Genomic DNA, 22,974 nt, shown 5'->3' with positions numbered 1-22,974 from the left:
CAATGATAATAGTTAATAAATATATAAACTGCAGGGTACATATATTTTTTTATTAGTATGTTTAATGCTATATAGCAACTGTTATAAGATACTACCAGGATTGTTAAGGCTGACCCCAATGGTTTGGATATTACAATAACATTCACGAGTATTTTATTTCTTTTTCTTTCTTTCTTTTTTTTTTTTTTTTTTCCCGTAATTTTCATTTTTTTCTCCAATTTGACAACAGAGATTCGGTTAACTAATAATAAAAGTAGTGAATTTATTAATAGCCTTTGTAAATTATCAATTAGTTTTAATTGGCTAATTATTATTGTTATAAACTATGTCAATTAATTATAATAATAATAATAATTTTACATTTTAATGTTGAGCTGATATTTGTGTCGATGAGAAAAAAATTAAAATATATAAAAGTAAAGTGTCGATTGGACGATGAGTATTAGGGATTAAATACAAACATACGAATAAGTGGTTAGTTATAAATTTTTTTAGTTTTAATCCAAACCATTAACCGTCCAATCGAGTTAATGTGCATTGTAATTTACCCCTTAATTATTCTGTAGTTGTATTATAAAATGTATATAAAATAAGTACGGTATCCAATGAAAAAATGTTTTACATATATACTTTATTTAATAAATGAACAGCAATTACTTTAGGCTGTATCAATAATCAATTTGGTGAACATTATTTTAATAAAAAAAGCATTCAAAATTTCTAAAAACTATTAAAAAAAATTTTTTTTGTTCTTTTTATCCATTTTTTTTTCTTTTTGTTAATTAAACTATACCCTAAGCATTTATAATTTTTTTTTTTTTTTAATTTATTATTAACAAATTCATTAGTGTTCCATTCACCAAGTGTTGTAAATAAATTTACAATTATTGGCTGTCGTTAACCATTCATCAATCTGTTTGTTCTCAGCTCAATCAAATAAATTAATTATACAAATTGCAATTGTTATTATTCGCTTCAAAGTATAATTAAATAAATTTACAAATAAAATTTAAATTTAATTAATATAATCGTTCGTCAGTTTTTTTTTATTGGCTTTCGATATGAATCCCTGAATAAAATGAAAAATATATAAACTACCATTGAAAAACATTTACTAAAATTATTTTTATCTCCAAGCATGCTTTTCAATAATTAATATTTGTTAATATTATTATTATTATTATTAGTTATATTGGTATTATTATCATCAAGTTGTCGATTGCTGGACACATAAACTTGTATTTATTGGGCTTGAGCTACGATTTTGTTGCACAAAGCTCACTAGAATACTTATATTCATACATTTGTTCTTAATCGAATATTTTATTGCACGTACGACTGTGTATATAGTTAATTTAATATTTTTCTTTTTTATTTCTTCTCAATTAATTCAAATGCATCGACTGAAGTAATATTTTTTATCATTTATATAATTAATATATTTATATACTTTGATTACTCATTAATTAATTAACTTCTAATTAGCCCAATTGATAGATTAATTTATTCAAATTGAGTGAAATTATTTTTTTAAAGATTTTATCATTTTTTTTTTAATTACAATTCATAATATAATATACTAGATTTATGTTGTATTTTAAAACATATTGCATACTAAATCTCAAATGGAGTGAATTGTTGATTTAAAATAAAAATATCGTGTTTATTTTAAATTATTTAATATTTTAAACCCTCTAATTGATCTTTTTCACAATTTTTTTGTTTTCAATCTATCTATGCATCGATTTATATTTTTATTCATTTAATATTTTTTTTTCTTAATTCTTCATATAATAAAATATGATATATTTTTTATAATAAACATTATTCATAATTAATTATTATTATTATTATTATTATTATTATTATTATTATTTTAGTCTTCTCAGTAGCAAAGTCACTGTCTATCGACGTTTACAGTTAGACTTTATGTGCTAATAAAACTATCCATTTATTTATTTATTTTTATAATATTTTTTTTTTTTTTTGCATTCTACGCAACTCCTTTGTAGTCTTCACTAGCGCAGTTTAGCTCTAGATGTTACTTTTTTCCTGAACCACCCTGCAAAAAATTAAATAAAATATTAAAGTCACTGTTGAATAAATAAAAATAAATAAAACAATTATTTTTTATTTATATAAATGCGAACGTGAATCCATATATGTTCAAAATGCAAAGAATCACTATAACAAGACATTAAATTTATTAAATACGTATTAAAATTTTAGACGAGTAGTAGAATAATAAAAATGGAGTGCAAGCTTTTTAAATTAATTACTTGCCGTGCATTAGAACAAATTCAGGTAATAAAAAATAAATAATAATAATTTTTTTTACAATGGACTCAATAAAAATATATATATATATATATATATATATATATATATATATATATATATATATATATATATATATATTTATCAGTGATTGTACTAACTAGTAAAAGCAAACATTTACACAGCTACATTTAAAAATAAAATATAATCACATTGATAAATAAAAAATAAATTTAATATTTGTGTAAATATAAAATAATATGTCTTATATCTGAAATAAATAAATAAATAAATTAAAATATGATTTTATCTGTACAAATGAAAAATAAATGAGATTTAATATGATTAACCTGTCTACGATGAAAATACCCTTTACCTCAGTGTTTGCACTCAAAATTAATCCCACTTATATTTATTTATTTATAAATATAATATATACATTAAACGGTATTACCAATTCATTTTAATTAATCATTAAATATATATTTATATTACTCGCGGAATTATTATTATAGTAATATTAAGGTTAATATTAATTAATTATTCAAAACGCCAATCACCAGATCCAATTATTAATTCAAAAAAATGACTGTTAAATATTATTTAATCAAATGGTATTGCTGTAATTGAATAAATAATTTATCTATTGATAAAATTTCTAATATTAAGAGTTAATAAAATTTAAATGCTATGCCGCAAAATAATACCAAGCAGTGAAAGCCACTCTCTGTCCTAATCAATAATTATTAATTATTAAAATCAAATCTATTAAATCAGGTCATGGATTTATCGGTGAATTGATGATTAAATAAATTATTTAAGTCAGTAAACAAGATGCAGCACACTTAGTTATATATATTGTCATAACAAACATATATGAGGATTAAACAAATAGGGGACTAAACTTTGCACAAGTGTTATTATGCTAATTTTTATTTTTAATTTATTCATTTTTATTGAGAGTGGCTTAAACCCAAGCTAAGTCGATCTATTAATCAAGTGCTTTAAATGGTTAACTATCGATTATTATGACAAGTGACGATGATGATGATGATGAAATGAATTTTAAATTAAATTAAAAAAATTAAATAATTAAATACATGAGAAAAAAAAATAAGTAAATAAATAAATAAATAAATAATTAATTTAAAAAAAAAAAAGCATTTAAAAAACCGTACGGCCCGCTATTGATAGCTATATTCCCGGAAAAAACGACGATATAAAATAAAAATATATCGCGTTTTTCTCTTTTAATTTAGCATACCTGCGAATCTGCGCCGCTTTGAAGTGGCTTTCTTTGTGGACTGTCAGAACAATTAAAATCAAATTGTTATTCAACTATTACGTTAATTTTAATACGCGACTTTTATTATTTTCTAATTTATACATTTGCCCGATAATAATTCCTAAAATTGGTATTTAATTTTGGTGCAGACTTAAACACTGGGAGAAAGGCAACCTGACGTAATAAAATATCATTTGTTCTTCTTGTTACATGCGTTGAGGTATCAGTATCATTTTTTTATCTCGCTACTGGCATTGTAATTAAATAATACAAAAAAAAAAATATTTTTATTTTTTCAAAACACAGCAGAAGTTGAAGAAAAAATACATAAATAGTCAAGAGCCCACAGGAGCGTAGAAAAATCATCTCTAGAATATTTTTTAACTGAAGAATATTTATTTATTCAAGTATCTAGTTTAAATTTTGATAAATGAACAGTAAAAAACATAAAACCCACAGATATAGTGATGTTGATGCACTTATCTAATCAACAATTAGAATTTCAACATCGTGAGAAAATAAAAAAAAATATTTAAGTGAGTAATAAAGAAGAAAAATGGGTCAACGGTGTGTTATACTGGGGAAAATTCTAAATGCAGCTAGAATTAGCTACAAAAAAATCATACACTGATCCAAGAATTAAAAAAAAAAAAAAAAAAAAAAAAAAAAAAAAAAAAAAAAAAACTAGCACTGTAGAAATATAATGATTGTAGATACAGGGTAAACAAAACAGATGAAGTAAAAAATAAAAAAGAAAAGGAAAATAATCCTCATATCCATTTACCAAAAGTAAAGATACACCAATTGTCATATTTTAATAAATATTTAATCGAGCCAGTAATACTTTCTCGCAACACTTTGACCAATCAATAAGTTAGCCATGCTTGTTTTTATTTTAGCTTTACCTTCCTCTTTTTCTTGTGTTTTTTATGTTGTTGATCGTTAATAGGTTGTACGTCATAAGCAGCCGTATGATAATTATCGGAATTTAATTCGGAGGTAAACGAGTCACGGTTGTTATCTTGTTGTGACTCGACAACCAATTTGGAGCTGGTTATGGAACAGTTTTCAGATTCCGGGTTTCCGAAAAGGTTTTTTTCTATCGCAGCTAACAAAGACTGGGTCGCTCTCATCTGCTGCGTGTTATTTTTATATATAATAGGTGATTAGCTGGTTAGAGATCGGGCAAGTCTAACTAATCGATTTACGATAACGGCAATTTATTTTATTTATTTATTTATCAAACTATTAGCTTAGTCATTTTCATTATTAACGCTCTAAATTCATTTACTTCAAATAAATTGCCGCTTTCATATGTTAGTACTTTCATAGGAGAAACTAAACTTATTTATATATACAAACCTCCGGCTTATTGCAGTCGGACGACAGAGGCCCGTTCACTGTTGAAGACTGATCCACACTACTGCAAGCACCGATAGCTTCATTCTGATTTCAAAAATTTTTTTATTAATAATTAAATCCTTGTAACTCTAGAAAGCGACTTTTATTTATAAAAACAATTAATTACCTTTAATCGACAGACTTCTTCCTCTAGTTTTGAGACCGAGATTTTCTCTTGGCTTATAATAGCTTCGCTTTTTTCAACTAGCAAGCGCAATTTACTCAATTCACCGTCTAAAGTTTCATTCTTTGCACGTTCAGTCTTTAAATCTTGCGTTAATCTCTGATTTTCCTTTTAAAAAAATGTATTTATATAAATATTATAATTAAATAAATAATTATTAACATTAATTTTTTTATTTAAAATAAAAACCTCTTGTAGTTGTTCAACTTTGGCAAAATTAGCTTTTTGAATAGGTGACGTGTAAGTTGTTTTTACTGTTACTAAATTGGTTTTTTCTTTCAGTGCTTCCTCTCCCTTCAATCTTGATTCTAATTGTGAAATTTTTTCTTGAAGCTAAAAATAATTATCAAATTTTATTAAAAATAACAAACATACAATTATTAGTTACTTTTATCATTAATATTAGTGTTTTATTATACTTATTTTAAACAAAAAGCCATGCATTATTAATTGTTACCCTTATTTGAAGATTACAAGTTTGATCAAAAAGAACAATTATTAAAAAATAAAAAATTAAATTGTTATTTTTCTTTTATTTTAATAGATCCTTTTAAATATTTCGTACCTCTTTAGTGATGTTAGGTAGAGATTTTTCTATGCAACTAAATGCAAATTCAACTCCATCACTGTGATGACATGTGTCCCTTTGTTCGTGAATCTATGTACACCAATTACAACAACCATACATGCAGGGATTTATTTAATAATTATAAAAGTTTAATTTATCTCGATAAAATTAATAAAGCATAAATAAAATCGTTAGTTTTAAATATATTATAAAAAAATAAAAAAGTCATGCAAACATTTACGAATAATAGATGCAATTAAAAATGTATAACCATTAACTATTGATTACCTTATCGTTAAGTGTTGTTTTATTATTAATTTCTTGTAATTCTAATCTTAGACTAATAACTTCGTTTTCTTTTTGTCGTAAGTCTGCTTTCCATCTTGATTCTTCAGACTCTACATTATTTTGAAGATTATTAAGCATTCCCTCCTAAAAATAGAATTAATTTAAAATACATTAAATAAGTAATTTAATAATTTAAATTTAAATTTAAATAAATAATAAAACATACTGTATCGATAATAATTTGTTTGTAATGAGCAACCAAGCCCTGTAAATTTTTATTTTGTTTTTCTAAGTCAGAATTAATATCTTGTGTCTCAAGGGTATTTTTATTATCTTGTAAAGCAACTTGTACACGTTCCTCGAAAGTCTCCAGCCATTTATCAAAAGATTTTTCTGAAACGTTTATCTCGGGGAATATCCTTTGGAGCAATGATTTTGTTATTTCCTGTTCTTTAGTTCTCACCATCTCAATGCTGTCCTGTAAATTTAGAAAGAATTTTGTTTTTATTTATTTTTTTACTGATAGTTATCATATCACTATTGATGATTTATGTTTTAACATGATAAAACGATGACGAATGCGAGTAATCGAAAAAACCCAACGTTTTAAAAAAATGAATAGGATTAGCGGATGGATACTAATTTAAATGTTTATTATTTGTATAAACGACGTCCAAGACTTACGTCACTGGATTTCCTGGGATCAGATTTAACACGCGACTCGGCGGCTGAAAGAGCTTCCATCACTTTCCAGTTCTTAGTGCGTAATTCCTGTGACCAATCACGAAAATAACAATAACAACAACAACAATAATAATAATAATAATAATAATAATAATAATAATAATAATAATAATAATAGTTATTATGGAGAAGAATAAAAAAATAAAAAATACGAATAAATTAACAAGAATTATCTAAAGCAATAAATTTACAAAAGAAAGTAAAATAATTTTTGACAACGATGTGGTAAAATGATTTTTAGTAAATAAAATGCTCGAAAAGTGATGGAAGACATGAGAAATAAAAACTGCAAACCATAAAATCAAATAATAAATGAATTTAATTAGCAAAACACTTACGTTGTTCTTTAACCGCTGGGCCTCCAAGTCCTCTTGCAATCGCTTAGCTGTACTTGAGTGATTATTTGCGTCGCGTTGCAGAGCCTCGACTTGAGCTTTAAGTTGATTAAATTCACCCTGTTTAATCTTCAACTCATTCTTTAAAGCGTCAATCTGGCTATTATCATCTTGATTCTGCTGTAAATGTTTAAGTCGCTCATTTTCTTCTTGCAATTTAATTATTTCAAGATGAATGGCGCTTGATTTTTTATCACCATTCTGCAGTTGTTCTATTTCGGTTTTCAATAATTTAATATCACCACTGGCTTCTTGGTTGTTCTCCAGTGATTTAACATTTTTCAATTCATCAGTAAGATTCTTAACTCTGTTCTTTTCTTGTTTCAAATCTTCGAGGGCTTTAGTCAGCTCAGTACGTGCTTTACTCAATTCGTTTCTAGCATCATTCAAAGCCGATTCCAAATTTTTAACAACGGCGCTAGTTTTTTGTGCTTCTACTTGAAGTTTTTTAATTTCCTCTTCTTTATCACCCAATAAGTTTTTCAAATTAGTTACTTCTATAGCTTCTGTTTTGGCTTCATTTTGCGATACAGATAAATCAGACTTTAGTTTATTCAATTCCGTTTGAACTTTGTTTAATTCTCCATTCAAAGCAGTAGCGTCACCAGCCTCAGCCTTGACAATTTTCAATTCATTCTGGAGTGAGTGAACCTGCTTCTGCAATTCTTGCTCATGTCGATGAATATTTTTTATCCGATGATCGAGATCAGCATTGGCGCGATGTGATTCCTCGAGTTGCCGTGCCATATCTTGAATGCGTATTTCAGCATCACGCAAGTTCTGTAATTGTCCTTCTGCGTGCATAAGCTGATCCTGCATCATACCAAGCTGTTGTCTAAGAAGTTCAATCTCAGCTGTGCTACTCTCACAGGTGACCTGGAGCTCTTGAGTAACACTCATGTTTACATTCTGGAGTTGCTCAATCTCAACGTGTTTCTGGGCCAACTGTGCCTTCAAGGCATTTTCATTGTCACGCATTTGAGCAAACTGCATGTCAAGCTGTTTACGCTGAGCTATTATTTCCTGCTGAAGATGTCCTTGTGTCTGACCTTGATCTTCCTGCATTTTATGAATAATAGCGGCATCTTCATTGACCTTAGCTTGTAGTTGTTCTATTTGACGGGCGAAACCCTGTTTTTCCGCGGCGTGAGTTTCAAGTATGTGTTGCATGCGAGTGTGGAGTGTTTGTGCCTCGGTTGTTTTGGCATTGAGATTCTCTTCAAGTTGCTTTATGGTACCAGAAGTTTTAGACCTTTCTGAATTTAATTCAGCCCTCAGTTCTTTAACTTTATTCTGGAAAGTCAGGCTGGCTTCATGCTCTTCAGATAGAGCTTTTTCTTTTTCACTCAGTTGTTTCTTCAACTTTATTACTGGATCAGCACGGCCCTCAGTCCACTCAGCAACCTCTTGTGGATTGTCCAATTGCTTGTTCAAGAGCAAATCAATGAGAATTTGGATTTCAGAGCGACTCAATTCGGCTTTCTGTACCAACGGCATCAATAAAGACACATGAATTCCATCTTTATCGCCGCCTATAACGAGTAAACCATTTTTTTTTTTTTTTTTTTTTAGCACAATGCATTAAAAGCTACCAAAAATGTTTACATTTAAATTGAATACTTACCTATTTGAGCTAGGATGTCATTTTTCTTTTTATTTTTTTTATTAGCTTCTTTATTTGACTGCTGAACTGGAATTGTATCTTTAGGTTGAATTTGCAGTTGCTGTTGTTGAATTTCTTTTTGCGGTGCTTCTTTAGATTCTTTGGCGATGTGGGAAGTTGTTGATAGTGCTACTAAAGCTTTTGCTGCCTGCTGCATGGCTGCAGTCATGATTACTTCTTGTTTTTCGTCTTTAGATTCTTCCTTTTTTTTAACGGGTTCCTTGACAACATTCTTCTTAGATTTAGTCGGTGTTTCTTTAGGGGAGGATTTTCCTGTCATCGATTCTGACTGAATCGCTTGCTGGAGATTTTCCTTCTGTTAAAGATAAATAAATAAATTAAAAAAAATTTTGGAAATGAAAAATTATTAAAAGATAAAAAGGATTAATAAACGTCCAATCAAGCGATGAAAAATAATGAAGCAAAGTGTATCTATTAAATTGACAATATATTGTGCAGCAAGCAAGCGTTTCCGAATCCGTAACTTACACTTTGACTCCGAATTAATTCAAGGTCGTCCTTTGGGTGAATGACATCAAAATGATTGACATTTACCAACGGAGGCTGCGAAGCTATTGACTCAGTCACAACAACCGGTGACTCATCCTTATTTACAAGGATTGGCTTTACCTTTTCAGGCTTACTCTTCTTCTTATTCCCCTTGCTAACATCCTGCATTACAACACAATATACCCAAATATAAAAGCCCAAGTGTTTAATAAAAACCAATTATTATTATTATTATGAGTATGTATGAATTTATGAATGTACGGATGTGTGCAAGCATGTATCGGATTATTAATAACTCAATGTTTTTTTTGTCTTATCTGTAATTTTTTTCTCAAACTTTAATTTTCGACGAATAATCTCTCGTTTTTTTAATAAAGTTTATCGAAGCGAAAAAGACAAAAAATAGCGAGTTAAACTAAATATCGAGATAATGGCATCAGGTGTTTTATATATATATATATATATATATATATATATATATATATATATATATATATATATATATATATATATAAATTATTTTTATTAAATACCTCTAAAAAAATTATTATCTTTCGGAGAATCGGTGACATTTAGAAATATAAGAATATATTTGGATCAATCAAATCATTTAACGCAAGGACGCGGTACACTACATTAATTTAAATTAAATAAACATAAATGAAATGAAATGTAATGAATATTGGAGTGTTTTTTTTTTTTTTTTTTCCTTTTAATTGACTGTGTATAAGAGTAAGCTGATAAATAATTGCCGGTCGTGATTGGCAATTAAATTTTTAGAGCTATATGTATTTTATTCTACTTATTTTTATTTCAAATTATAATTCTAATAGCTGTTAGATAGAAATGTTTTTTTTTTTTTATTTTTTTTTTTCCCTGGTGTAGCAACAAAAGAATGTAAGATGATATAAGTGTATAATAATATATAAAAATAAATTTTGTTTAGCCAGATATTTGTCATATTAAATGACCTACATGTGTTACATTTGATATGCAAACGAGTGTACTGTATTTCAGGCGTGAAATAGCCGGAGAACGGAAGATATTTAATGCTATGCAAAGTAATTAATTTATATATGAATAGTCCCCATCAGGTTAAACGATAAACAAATAAATATGTTTCAATATAAATATGTACATCCAAGTGGTACTTGTTATATTGAATGCATAAAAAACTAATAAAATAAAATAATATTATTATTAGTATGTATAACTTACTTGAACATTTACTTCAGTTGGTAAAATTTGAGGATTTTCTTCAAACTGTACATGCTCCGATTTATCATCCGACTTATCATCTTTTTCATCTTTCTTCTCTTTAACTTTTTTACCCGTTTTACTTTTATGCTTTTTATCTTTACCTTTGTCTTTTTTACCTACAAATCATTTAAAAACCAGAAAATGATTATTTGTTATACTATTAAACCGGGTTATACTATTATTTTTTATTCATTACTCTAGGTCTCATTGCCTTTTAATCATTTATCAAAATATATATTATATCTCTATCTATACACATACAGTTGGTAAACTATACAAGGTCTACAATAGTAATAATAATAATAATCTTACCTAGTAGTAAGTCATCAGGAAGTTTACGTTGTTCGGCGATAGCTTCTTCGTAAGATTTTTCTTTAATACCAAAAATTGATACCAGCAAAATAACACCCGCGGAAACAACCACCACACCAGCATAGATCAGTATCGTTTGTGAATCCATCGTATGTTATTTATCTGTCGGGAAAATAATTAAATAATTATAATATATTAGACGTATTACTCAAATATAATAATAAAATAAGTGAAAAAATGTATAATTATGTGGAAAAAGTGTAAAATAAGTGACCGGTATGTGTAACAGAATTACACTGCACGGATACGAATAGAATGGAGTAGTGTGTCGTGGTAAAAAATCACAGCCGGCTAAAGTACTCCGAAAAGAGCGGAGGAGCTCGGGTGTAACCTTTTAAAAGGATATTATATTTATTAAATAATCGGATATTAAGAGCGCAAGACGTGTTAATGTAATAATGTAAATGTTTAAAAGTTACTTGTTAGTAAAAACTGTTAAACTGTTACGGTGTTGGTTGTAGTCGTTGTCTCGTAGCCGTGGCTGTCGTTCTCGATCGTGGATGGTGGATATGATGATGAACTCTGTCCCACAGGGGGAATCACGACAGTAATTCACAAGCTAAGGTATGCCGTCACGAGAAGTTATGGCTGCCGGAGAAAATACAACTGAGCTACACACCACTGCATAAAAAACAACGGTACTCTATATATATGCAATGATAATCTGAGAATGTGTACATTTAACCACGCCTATCAAAATTACACTTATCCTCATTGGCAGACGCTGGTGCCACGTACGCAGACTAAGTAGACACTTGAGGATTGTTAAATTCCTAACGCTATTTTTCTTATCTATTTATTTTAACACTCTTATCGGCTTATACTTTGTTATTATTATCATTCATGTATTTTATTACAATTTCATACAATATTACGCTTGCTTATCTATCTGACAATCCTTTTGATAAATTGTAAATATTTATAATTGTTGCAGACGTCTTTTTTTTTTCAATTTTGGTACCAACTGTGTCAGTTTACATTTTTTCCGCGTGGCGGCGCTGGCGCTTATTTATACCGGGAAATTTAATTTAAATTTTAGATATTTTTGTTTATTTATTTAATTAAAAAAAAAAAAAATTATTGTCAGATATAGTTGTATGAAATTATTACTAATTTTATATTTCATAAATTGAAAAAAAAAATAATCATAAATATTTATTTAAAATTTTACTTTATAGACAAATTATTAATCAAGAAAAAAAAATTAATCTATGACATTTAATATAAGAAATTATTAGGATTAAAAAAATTTCATAATGCTGGCTACTTTCACCGTCAAGGTCATTAAAGACAACATTAAAATGCGATGTTTCTATGACCAATTACTAGTTGTGATTATTGTTTGATTACTACTTAACCTTAATTAGTGTTTCGCTCTGCAGAATTTAATGCTCATTATTTAAAATAATATTTGTCTATAAATAAAAAAAAAAAAAAATATTATTAGTTTATCAGCTGACATTTTTATTTTATCAAATATTTTGGAGTGAACTCATTCGTAAGTTATCGAAATAATTAAATGTGATGACGTGTATGTTGGATGTGTTGGGGCTCCACGTCTGTGAGCGTGGATGATGTAAATATGTAATCATTGCGCCGGCGTAAAAAATAATAACTACAAAAAAAAATGATAGTATTAAATTTTATTATGATATAACAGACAATTTAACCCGTGTATAAAAAATAATAAAATCTGTCGCAACAATGTATTGACGATAACCAGCTGTTATCACCATCAGTTGACATTTTATCTCATCAAATAATGTCAGATAAAATCCGAGCTATATGAAGGTGTTGTTATTTTTATTATTAATTTATCAATATTCCTATTATTTTTTTAAGCATGAATATTTAGAGTAGTTTATCATGATAATAATAATAATAATAATTTGTTTATCGTAAAATTGCTAGACCAGAGCACCGATGAATCACAGAGGATGGTCAATTAGACACGGAGGACTATTCAGATCTGATAAGCCGACAGATAATTAAATGCCACGCGGAGTATTTCAAGCGTAGCGTAAATGAATAGAGTAAAAAATGTTGCTTTGCTGGCGTATTAAAACAAGAGACTGGCTACCAAATACCAATAATAATAATAATAATAAACGAAAAGCTGGATACGGAAATGCGAGTGGATCAGAGAAATCGTTGAGAGATTTTTCGAGCAATTGTGAAAGTGAACGGATGGGTCAACGATCTGATGTAAAAGATCAGTGTTGCAAAAGTGGTAGAACAAGACAGAACCAGAACCAGCAGCAACAGCACCACTACCACCAACGACAGCCTAGTACGATAATGAAATATTTTTTAAATGTCAAGTTCCTTATTCTCTTTGGCCTAGCGAGAGAGTTTCGTTCAGTTTATAACAATATTGTATGCTGATACCATTACTCGATTCCAATGCTCCCACCATTTTAATATATACAACGCTACTTTGAAGACAACTCTCTTAACTACACTTACTTTTAACTCAGTTGCATTATACCTTTTCAGGTATAAACTCGTTGCAATAACTCTGTATACTCTGTACAGATTAGTACTCCTAAATCTTCAAGGTCTAACTTTTACACTTAATATTTTTTTTATTTCGTGTGATTGACAATAACTGAACATGGATGAAGATACTATTCGTGCCCAGCTAAATAAATACAATCAAAGTCATCTGTTGAATTTTTGGAATGAGCTGACAGAAGATCAGCGTGTTCATCTGATGGAAGATATTTTGGAGTTTAATTTATTAGAGGTTACTTCCTACTTCAAAAGAGCTACTGAGTCTTCGGAAAATAATAATAAATTATTGGACGACCGAATCCAGCCGATAAAAGATGAAGCGATTGCCTCGGCTTCCAGTTGTGACAGTGCTCTTCTGAAAAAATATCAAGACATCGGGCTCCGTGAAATAGCTGCTGGACGGGTTGGTGTTCTTGTTCTAGCTGGTGGTCAAGGCACTAGGCTGGGTGTCACTTATCCTAAGGGAATGTACGATGTTGGATTGCCATCACACAAGAGCTTGTTTCAATTGCATGCTGAAAAAATTAAGCGATTAGAGAATATGGCTGAAGAAAAGTATGGAAAATGTCAAGGGATCACTTTGTAAGTTATCACCATATGTTTAACGTTTTTTATTTTATTTTATTTATTTAATCGTTGATTGATTTATTGCAGGTATTTGATGACAAGCGGAGCCACTCACGAGTCAACGCTTGAGTATTTCAAGGAAAACAATTATTTTGGATTGAATGAAAATAATATTAAAGCTTTCAAGCAGGGGATGATACCTTGCTTTGGATTCGATGGAAAAATATTATTGGATGAAAAGCACGCGCTGTCAAAAGCCCCTGATGGTAATGGCGGGCTATATCGTGCGTTAAAAGTACAGGGAATACTCCAAGATATGACTGAGCGCGGTATTAACAGTGTACACGCTCATTCTGTTGATAATATTTTGATAAAAGTCGCGGATCCTGTTTTCATTGGCTATTGCGTTGATAAAGGAGCCGACTGTGGAGTTAAAGTTGTTGACAAAGCTAACCCCAGTGAAGCTGTTGGAGTTGTTTGTCAGGTTTGCTATTAAGACACTTTATTTATCAAATTACTTAATTAATTAATTAAATTTTATAATGTTATAAAATTAATTAATAGGTTGATGGCAAGTATCAAGTAGTTGAGTACAGTGAAATTTCGAAAAAAACCTCAGAGTTAAGATGTCCTAATGGGAAACTTGTTTTCAACGCTGGAAACATCTGTAATCATTACTTCACGCTCAATTTCTTCCGCAATATAGCGGATTATCATGAAGAGGAATTACCACTTCACGTTGCGAAGAAAAAAATTCCTTACACAGACAGTAATGGCGTGAGACATAAACCGAGCAGCCCTAATGGGATTAAGATTGAAAAATTCATTTTCGACGTGATCAGATTTTCTAAAAAATTTGCAGCTTGGGAAGCGCCACGAGAAGCTGAATTTAGTCCCCTAAAAAATGCTGATTCTGCTGGTCAGGATTGCCCGTCGACAGCACGCAGTGATTTACTAGCGCTTCACAAAACGTGGCTTTTAAATGCCGGAGCTAAGTCTGTACAAGGGGACGTTGAAATTTCACCGTTACTGTCTTACGCTGGTGAAAATTTGAAAGACATTCCCGAGATTATACAGGGGCCAAAAGTATTTGAATAGTATATATACATATATTATTGTATAAATAAATTTATAAATATTATTTCGAGGTGTAGAATTTTTTATATCATATTATAGAGTAATTAATTGGTGATATTTACTTATTGACGAGATAATTTTACAAGTGTAGACGAATGTGCTAATCAATTTATATGCATAACTACGTTGTTTTACATTAGAAAGATATTATATATATATATATTGTATTTAGAATATTTTTTTCTGTATTTTTTTTTAATGATTAATGCAAAAATAAAAAATGACAAACTATATTATAAAGATTTTTTTTTTTATTTTACTTGTTAAAATTAAACAAGGAAATAAAATAATTTAGCTCCTGGAATCTTTAGAGTTAAAAAAACATTATGTAACTAAAAAAAAAAAAACGATTACGAATTTTTTTTTAAGTAATATACAAATATTATTATATTATTTAATCGTCGGTAGGAGCTTTTAATATATATTTATCAGTAATTCCGCCAATTTTCAATAATTCCTTAACAAGATCACTTGGTTCTAGTTTACGCGTTATCAAGAGTGTCCTCTGATGTTTAGGCCCATGACTCTGTGACTTTAATCCCATTCTTCTTGCACAGCTGTGACACAAAATAATAACATTAAACTCTAAAACATTAATAAAATATTAATTAACAAAAAAATATGTACTCGTGCATAATTGAGCGTTCATCATTTGTAAAATCGGCAAATACTAAATAATTATGTGTATCACTTTCTCGAATATATTGAGACAGTGTCTGTTGGCATTTTCTCTTAAAAAGCCCCATATTATCCGAAGTTAATTTCAATCCAAATCCTGACCGTGAGATTTGTCGTTTGAGTCTACAAATAGATAAAAAAAAAAAAAAAAAAAAAAAAAAAATGAATGAAGTTTATTTATTAATTAAATTATAACTAAAAAAATATTTCTAAAAAATTGTACTTATAGTTTTTCAAATTTTCTATATGTGAAATTTTTTCAATAAAAATAAAAAATTTCTAAAAATTTTGAAATGTCAGCTAACTTAATTTTCATATATTTTGTTACAAAAAACTTAGATTATAAATACTTACGTAACGGGTTCGGTGATGCCTTGCTCCGACTTGCCGAGACCACCACCAGCCCAACCCATCAACTTCATTAGCTTAGCTCCAATACCATCCGACTGAAGTGAATTATCATTGGGGTCATCTGCCTTTAATTCAGACTGTTTACCACTCAGGTTAACTTTCCAATCGTCTTTTATCTGTAATTATAATAAAACACCAAGTCATTAATGATCTTCTTTCGTATTTAATAATAAATCACTGTTTACTAGCAATAAATACCTCAATAGTATAATAATACTTTTGAAGAATGGCTAGACCTTTCTTAGCAGCGTCTGCTTTCGATGCTTTTTTTGTGTTGCCAGCTCCTTCGGATACTTTCTTTCCATTTATAAAAAACTCACACCGACTGCAATTAAATTTTTATTTAATTTAATTATCACGCAAAGTAATAAAAATTTAATTTTTAGCAATAATAATTAATCATACCATTGAAGAATTTGTGCCATATGAAACTTCCATTCTATCCGCTGGCCACTCATCTTTACCGAAGAATCCAGCGTCATTTGCGGCGAACTATTTGGATAATCTAGCAAAACTAAATTACCAAACGGCTGGCTTGTTATTTTCATTCTTTTGCTAGGATCATCTTCGGGGTCTTCATTGCATCTTTTACTTGTGGACGTCGATGCTGTGTCAGTGTGAGCGGTATTATGTCCTAAAAAAATAAATCCCAATTGATTACTCCAAATTTTAATTTATAAATAAATAAATAAATATGAATGTAATAATAATGATAATAATAACAAATAGTATACTGATTTCTTCCAGGACTATATATTTTTCCACGATAACTCACAATTTTTTGTACCTTTCGCCTTGGAGCTTGCAGCGTCCGAGGCTTTGACAAACGTCCTCTGCAATTTGCTTTTATGCTTTTCACGATATTCTTTGGCAACATCCTGTGACAATTCAGCCACCAAATCCATCGTTTCCTTTGGATACCTTTTCAATTAATGACATTAAAATTAGTCGACGCTCAACAATTTTAGATTTTATTAACTCAATTAAATTCAAGTTTTTAAAAATAAAATAAACAAAAATACTTACTTGCATCCCAAAAGCTCAACATTAGTAAACACTTGAGCCAAACACACCAATTGGTCCTCAGGATATTTATCTTTGTGTGCTTTGAGGAAATTTTTTCTCAACTCCCAATGATCATCACATTCATACTCCAATTTATGTTTTTCAACATCCCAATCAGTATTAAAACTCGCCTCGGACATTTTTATTAAATATTTAAAATAAAAATAAAATTGTTTTAAATATTTCTAAAATTTTTTAAGTTTTTTTATTTTTTTAAATAAACACAACAGTTTATCTCAATAATTGATTATTTTGCACGTGAATTGCTCGTAAATCTTTAGTGTAAACTCAAGACACCATAGGGATCGTGCGTGAAATATAGAGGCAGCACTACTGTCGAAGTAAGCGCTCTCTAGTGTTCTTTTGCCAAAGATAGTGGGATCAAAACATTCATTATAAACAACATAAAATATTTATAAATAATGGAAAAAATAATAAAATATGGTTTTCAACCAGTTGTCAATAATATTATACGTGGCCAAAATGATAAAAAGGGAAAAAATTATTTAACTCTAATCATGTTTATGGTGTAGTTGAAAAACAAAATAATTTTTCAAGTGTCATAACCGCTAAAGTCGTGCCTCAAACAAGTGTGTCAAATACTTATGATGTGAAAGTTTTGGTACGTATAAAAATTAAATTAAACTCTTTATTGCAATTAAATTAAAATTATCAGTAATTTAGATATGTGAATTGAAGTTCAAATAATAATAAAAAAAAATATTAAACATTTAATTTTTATTACTTTCTATAATAAAAACATTTATATAAATATTATGTATCGATTTATTTAATACAATTCCCAATTCAATATATTATTTACAATTTTTCTCAAAAAATTTTACTCATTCACTTCTTTCTCTTTAAACAATGGTTTCTGAACATTAATTAAGGGCATTCTCCCTAAATTGCCATTTAAAAATTTTTCTACCGAAGCGCCGTCTGGTGTCAGAATGTAGCACTAAAATTTTTAAAATTGAATTAAATTAATAATTAATTTTATAATTAAGAAAAAAATAGGGGAATGAATTTGGTCGTTAGAAAAATTAAAATGCTACAATTTGATAATAATTGAAGATAGTAAAATTTAAAATATACTTACATAAAATGAAAAAAAGTAAACTGTAGGTTAAACATGGGAAAAAAATGTCATGTGTAAAATAATTATTTAAAAAAAAACTATTACCATTCACTAAAAAAGAAATGATCAGCTCCGTGTAGAATTTTTAGGAGATTTTAATCACATTTTAGTTAAATTTTAAACAATAATATTAATTAAATAGTTTTATGAAAACCATTTCCAAGTTTCAACATAAACAACAGTATCGTACATATTATGAGGTCCCAAAGGGATCCCAGTGTAAAAAGTGGGAAGTTAAAAATTTTCAAAATTTGTGGATAATGCAGTTCGCAAGTTACACTCCAAATGTAGTTACCATGGGATAGAGAGAAGCAATGTTACCAATAAGCCCTGGAACGGAAGTCATTCATGTAATTTGAATTTATCACCAGATATGGTGAGTTATATATTCTTTATTTATTCATATTTTCTAGATAATGTTTATTTTATAAGGCATGCATATAATGCTATATTCTAGACTAAACAAACGATCGTTTTAAATAAATTTTCACTTCGATTAAAGAAATTTTTCTTTGAGCATAGTTTTAAAATATCGCATCAGCATAAGTTCCCAAATTGTTTAAATAATATTTTCGAGATTGGCGAAGAAAATTTGAAACTTCACTGGCAGATTTTTATTGAGCTAAGAAAATATTATTATCCAAAAAAAAACTTTTTCTTGCTCAAAACAACGGCCTTTTCAAAAATTTTTTTGGTTTTAATAAATTCATTTTTACTGAGTCGAGTTATGATCAATAAAATTCATTTTTTTGTAGATATTTTTTCCACTTTTTAGCTGGAAGTCATTTTTCTAGTTTATTCTTATTACTTACAACCAAGCTTTCCTTAATAGTGATATCAAATTGTAAGTCGGTAGTCATAACTTTATAATTTAAAGTTATCTAAAGTATGAATATTCTTTACCAGAAAATATGTAGTACAACGAATTTAAGAATAAATGTTATAATAATATTTTTTCACTCAAAAAAATGATGGAAGGTCAAATACTATATATATATATATATATATATATATATATATATATATATATATATATATATATATATATATATATATATATATATATATATATATATATATATATACGTGTAATGTCCATTTTGCATTTTTCGTAGGGCGTGGCTTTGAAAAGTACAATCCCTGAAATGATAGACTATTACAAAATAGGACTTGTTTTAAAAATATAAATGGTTTCGAACGTAAATATGTAGCATGAAATGCGCACAAGAAAATAAAAAAAGATATTTATACAAATACTTCTGCACTGATAAAAAAAATAATTTGGTTTAAGAGAAAAACTTCATAACCAAAAAAATCATTTTGATGAGTTACTTCATTATTTCGAAGAGTTTCACTGAAGAAAAGAAATTCTTGAATTAAGTAAAATTTATTTACACCAAAAGTTTTTTTTTGGTTCAAAAATTATTCTGCTTCATTCAGATCGACCGAACTCCTTAAAATAATTTTTTCCATTCCACATTTCTGATGAATAAAAGTTTTTTTTTAAGTTATTGTTTTTAAAATTAAAAAAATTTTTTTGTAAAATTTTTATTTTCATTGAATATTTAATTTATAATTCCCGCTAAAAATACAAAGTTTATTTTACTGATGGTAAAAGCAAATTGTTTATATATATAGACTATGTGTACATAATTTCTATATACGACTTTTTACGCCCCACCTTCCTAACCCTTTAACCGCATAGTTTAACAATAACAACAAAGCAGCAACACATTATTAAAATTAAAGAATCAATTATTGACAACTGTGAAAAACTATTGAAACAGTCGCCGCAGATTTATCTCAATAATTTGTTATTTTTAATAGTTGCAATGACTCGTAAGTATTAAAATTAGTACATTTTTAATTTAAAAATATTTAAGCATTTCTTAAAATCTCAAAACTTTTTGGTTATAAATTAATGTATGTTTGGTTTAAAACTCCCCAACTTGACATCCTGTTATTCAATACGATAAATCATTTCAGCTAAGAGCGAGGATCGAGGTCAAACTAGACAAATTTCATCTCATGAAGTTCCATTTCCACCTCAAAATGTGGTTCAGGTTCAAGCGGGAATAGCTGAAGAAAATTTGAGGCTTCCAGGTCGACCACAACCAATCCGTCGAACACTTATTATTTCAGCAGTAGTTCGAGCGCCAGTTTCACCAGAAGTTGATCCTGCAACATTAGCTATTGATTCTGCTTGGGGACGAAGATCTTATTCTACTAATGTCTAAATTAATAACCTTTTTATTTATGCATGTTAAACCTTGATGTTTATTTAAATAAATGTGTAATTTTTTAATTATTTTTACCTTCACATTTATTATTCGTATTTCTCGGCAGTTCCGAACTGACTGCAGGTAGCTAATGACGAATTACAACCCTATTAGTGTCAATTAACACAGTGCACAATATACTAGGTAATATTTGAGTACAACTTGGGTGTGTGGTATAACAATAAAAGATACCGTAAAAACCACTGTGCATATTTATGTATTTTTGTTATAGAGGCCTTTCAAATAAAAGTAAGGTAAACGTCATTATTGGCTGTCTTTTGTAGCATCAAATCGTTCATAGATTTTCGAAAGAAATAAAATTAAGCCAAAAATATTTCATTTCCTCAGGTAATTAAATTTTTAATTATTCATGGCAATGCTAGTAATTTTTAAACGGAAAAAGTCCTCATGTTTTTTTACGAGTTTTCAATAAAAAGTGTCATTCAATAAAATTGCTATTCGCTCCACCTACTGATTTTTGTTATAAATCTTTTAAAAATTCTGCATACATTAGCACCCCTACATACACAATAAATTTATACATATAAATAAAACATTTAACCACTAGCGTCTATTGAAAAATATTAATTCATTGCTACCGATTTCACACCTGCTCACTTTTTTTTTATCATTACGGACGAAAGTATTTACATTTGATTATGGATGATGTGTCATTGAACAATGATTTACTTAATAGTAAACAATCTATTCGCAAAAAATATGCAAAAAACCATAACCCTTACCAAACTAAAAGTCGGCGAAGGCGTCAAAAACAGTATGTACATTTGATTTATTGTGATTGATTCATCTAATAAATCTTCGTGTTGGTTAATTAATTAATAATTAATGCGTCATGCACTGATGTGTTTATTATAATTTTATGCCTTTGTTTAATTTGTTATTAAATAAAAATAAAGCAATAATTTATTGGTTATTTTAGGGTATACAAAAGAATTGTTGATAAACAATCACAAGAATCGCAGGAAACAAGTACATCTGATGTGTCACCTGAACTACCTAATACAACACCCGATATGTCGTCTGATTTACCTTTAACACCTGATCTACCTGAAACACCGGATCTACCTTCAACACCTGATCTACCTGAAACACGCCATGTATCGTTCGATCTACTTGCAACATCTGATGCAATCGTTGATTGTGAAATCGAAGCGGAATTTACAATAGAGAATATGGAAATGGAATGTGAAATTGACAATACGACTACAAATGTTATGAAAATTGTTCGTAGTAGTACTAATCAAAACGATGCAAAGTTTGGTTTTTCCGTTGGCAATCAATGTACGGCTATGGCTGCATCGGCGATTGTTTTTAACACATTGAAACCAGTTGACACTTGGATATCAAGCACTATTGATAAGATTTTAGATATTGGTGATGAACTGTACAAAAAAGTATCAATGTTAGAGATCAATCACAGTTGAATCACTTAGATTCTTCGAATAAACGAAGCGATGAACATTATTTGTCAGCAACTGAACTTGTCAACAATGTTAACATTTCAGGTCCATTTTATTCTTCTTTCGAAATTTCACAAATTTTTGACGGACACTTTTGTAGAAATATTGATAACTCGTCTTTTTTTTTGCCGCTGAACAAACGCTTAGAAAATGTATTTGAAGATACGAACACAGCAGAAATTCTAACCATGAATATGATTTCCATTGCCATCATTTCATACAATGGGGTGTATTATACATTTGATTCCCACAGCAGGAATGCCGAAGGTAAGCAAGATGGTGATGATGGAAAATCATGTCTCTGTTGTTTCGAAAGTCTTGACAATGTACATGAAATTGTTTTATCAAATATGTACATCGCTGAAGATAATTCACAAAAAGATTCAATGATAGCTTTGCAGAGAAATATGTACACTCTATCCGTAATAAATGTTGAAGAAAGTTTAAAGAAGAGCGATCGTAATCAAAACAAATCTACTCCCACACAAACCACTAAGACTTCAAGCAAACCTATACCTAACCCGTTACCATCTAACAATCTAGCGGATGATTCTACATTTGATATTGATGATACATACAGAATCAAAAACCTCCTCGGAAATATACCAGAAAACCATTAAAACATACAACGAAGTTTATTATTGATTATGATTATGTTCATAATGAAATAAATATGTTATTTGATTTACATCGCGAAAGCTCAAGAGAACAAGCTTGCAGAACATGGCAGTGCAAATGTAATTACGTTGGGTCG

General features: G+C 28.8%; 3 protein-coding genes across 10 annotated transcripts; 1 reads left to right on the top strand and 2 right to left on the bottom strand.

Moving 5' to 3' along the window:
- Positions 1 to 36: 36 nt before the first annotated feature.
- Positions 37 to 11,533, bottom strand: LOC141530546 (uncharacterized). Of its 7 annotated transcripts, none has more exons than XM_074247719.1 (15): positions 11,395 to 11,533; positions 10,888 to 11,049; positions 10,534 to 10,691; positions 9,295 to 9,477; positions 8,767 to 9,121; positions 7,086 to 8,674; positions 6,688 to 6,774; positions 6,230 to 6,481; positions 6,004 to 6,147; positions 5,713 to 5,805; positions 5,337 to 5,480; positions 5,091 to 5,255; positions 4,925 to 5,008; positions 4,468 to 4,698; positions 37 to 2,062 (listed from the first exon to the last, which is right to left on the bottom strand). In XM_074247719.1, the coding sequence occupies exons 2-15, from the start codon at positions 11,033 to 11,035 to the stop codon at positions 2,042 to 2,044; spliced, it is 3,654 nt and encodes a 1,217-aa protein (XP_074103820.1). In that variant the 5' UTR covers positions 11,036 to 11,049; positions 11,395 to 11,533; the 3' UTR covers positions 37 to 2,041. The 7 variants fall into 7 exon arrangements, with proteins under 7 accessions (XP_074103820.1, XP_074103819.1, XP_074103821.1 ...); XM_074247718.1 differs by having other exon boundaries at positions 11,367 to 11,506; XM_074247720.1 differs by having other exon boundaries at positions 4,468 to 4,695; positions 11,367 to 11,506.
- Mmy (UDP-N-acetylglucosamine pyrophosphorylase mmy) lies at positions 11,446 to 15,169 on the top strand. 2 transcript variants are annotated; one of them, XM_074247727.1, is made up of 4 exons: positions 11,446 to 11,585; positions 12,859 to 14,043; positions 14,116 to 14,512; positions 14,593 to 15,169. In XM_074247727.1, exons 2-4 carry the CDS (start codon positions 13,562 to 13,564, stop codon positions 15,124 to 15,126), a joined length of 1,413 nt encoding a protein of 470 aa, XP_074103828.1. In that variant the 5' UTR covers positions 11,446 to 11,585; positions 12,859 to 13,561; the 3' UTR covers positions 15,127 to 15,169. The 2 variants fall into 2 exon arrangements, with proteins under 2 accessions (XP_074103828.1, XP_074103827.1); XM_074247726.1 differs by lacking the exon at positions 11,446 to 11,585 and adding an exon at positions 12,160 to 12,738.
- Positions 15,170 to 15,478: 309 nt separating this feature from the next.
- On the bottom strand, positions 15,479 to 17,975 carry LOC141530551 (NF-kappa-B-repressing factor). Its single transcript, XM_074247730.1, has 7 exons — positions 17,281 to 17,975; positions 17,042 to 17,175; positions 16,660 to 16,888; positions 16,453 to 16,579; positions 16,198 to 16,370; positions 15,793 to 15,966; positions 15,479 to 15,722 (listed from the first exon to the last, which is right to left on the bottom strand). Exons 1-7 carry the CDS (start codon positions 17,457 to 17,459, stop codon positions 15,560 to 15,562), a joined length of 1,179 nt encoding a protein of 392 aa, XP_074103831.1. The 5' UTR covers positions 17,460 to 17,975; the 3' UTR covers positions 15,479 to 15,559.
- Positions 17,976 to 22,974: the final 4,999 nt, after the last annotated feature.

The sequence above is a fragment of the Cotesia typhae genome, unplaced genomic scaffold (assembly GCF_013202065.1).
Source record: "Cotesia typhae breed Kobodo isofemale line unplaced genomic scaffold, CoteBio_Ctyphae contig_5, whole genome shotgun sequence".
NCBI lineage: Eukaryota > Metazoa > Arthropoda > Insecta > Hymenoptera > Braconidae > Cotesia > Cotesia typhae.
The sequence above is the reverse complement of the archived record's forward strand: the minus strand, read 5'-3'. Positions and strand labels throughout refer to the sequence as shown.

What these genes read in the sequence shown, in the direction of transcription:
- LOC141530546 (XM_074247719.1), bottom strand. Translation starts at nt 11,035, where the DNA reads ATGGATTCACAAACGATACTGATCTATGCTGGTGTGGTGGTTGTTTCC. An exon ending in CAACTGAAGTAAATGTTCAA is followed by an intron (nt 9,478 to 10,533) that starts GTAAGTTATACA and finishes GTTGTAATGCAG; the next exon opens with GATGTTAGCAAGGGGAATAA. An exon ending in AAGTTGAACAACTACAAGAG is followed by an intron (nt 5,256 to 5,336) that starts GTTTTTATTTTA and finishes TTTTTTTAAAAG; the next exon opens with GAAAATCAGAGATTAACGCA.
- Mmy (XM_074247727.1), top strand. Translation starts at nt 13,562, where the DNA reads ATGGATGAAGATACTATTCGTGCCCAGCTAAATAAATACAATCAAAGT. An exon ending in AAATGTCAAGGGATCACTTT is followed by an intron (nt 14,044 to 14,115) that starts GTAAGTTATCAC and finishes GATTTATTGCAG; the next exon opens with GTATTTGATGACAAGCGGAG. An exon ending in CTGTTGGAGTTGTTTGTCAG is followed by an intron (nt 14,513 to 14,592) that starts GTTTGCTATTAA and finishes ATTAATTAATAG; the next exon opens with GTTGATGGCAAGTATCAAGT.
- LOC141530551 (XM_074247730.1), bottom strand. Translation starts at nt 17,459, where the DNA reads ATGTCCGAGGCGAGTTTTAATACTGATTGGGATGTTGAAAAACATAAA. An exon ending in GTTGAGCTTTTGGGATGCAA is followed by an intron (nt 17,176 to 17,280) that starts GTAAGTATTTTT and finishes TTAATTGAAAAG; the next exon opens with GTATCCAAAGGAAACGATGG. An exon ending in GGCATCACCGAACCCGTTAC is followed by an intron (nt 15,967 to 16,197) that starts GTAAGTATTTAT and finishes ATCTATTTGTAG; the next exon opens with ACTCAAACGACAAATCTCAC.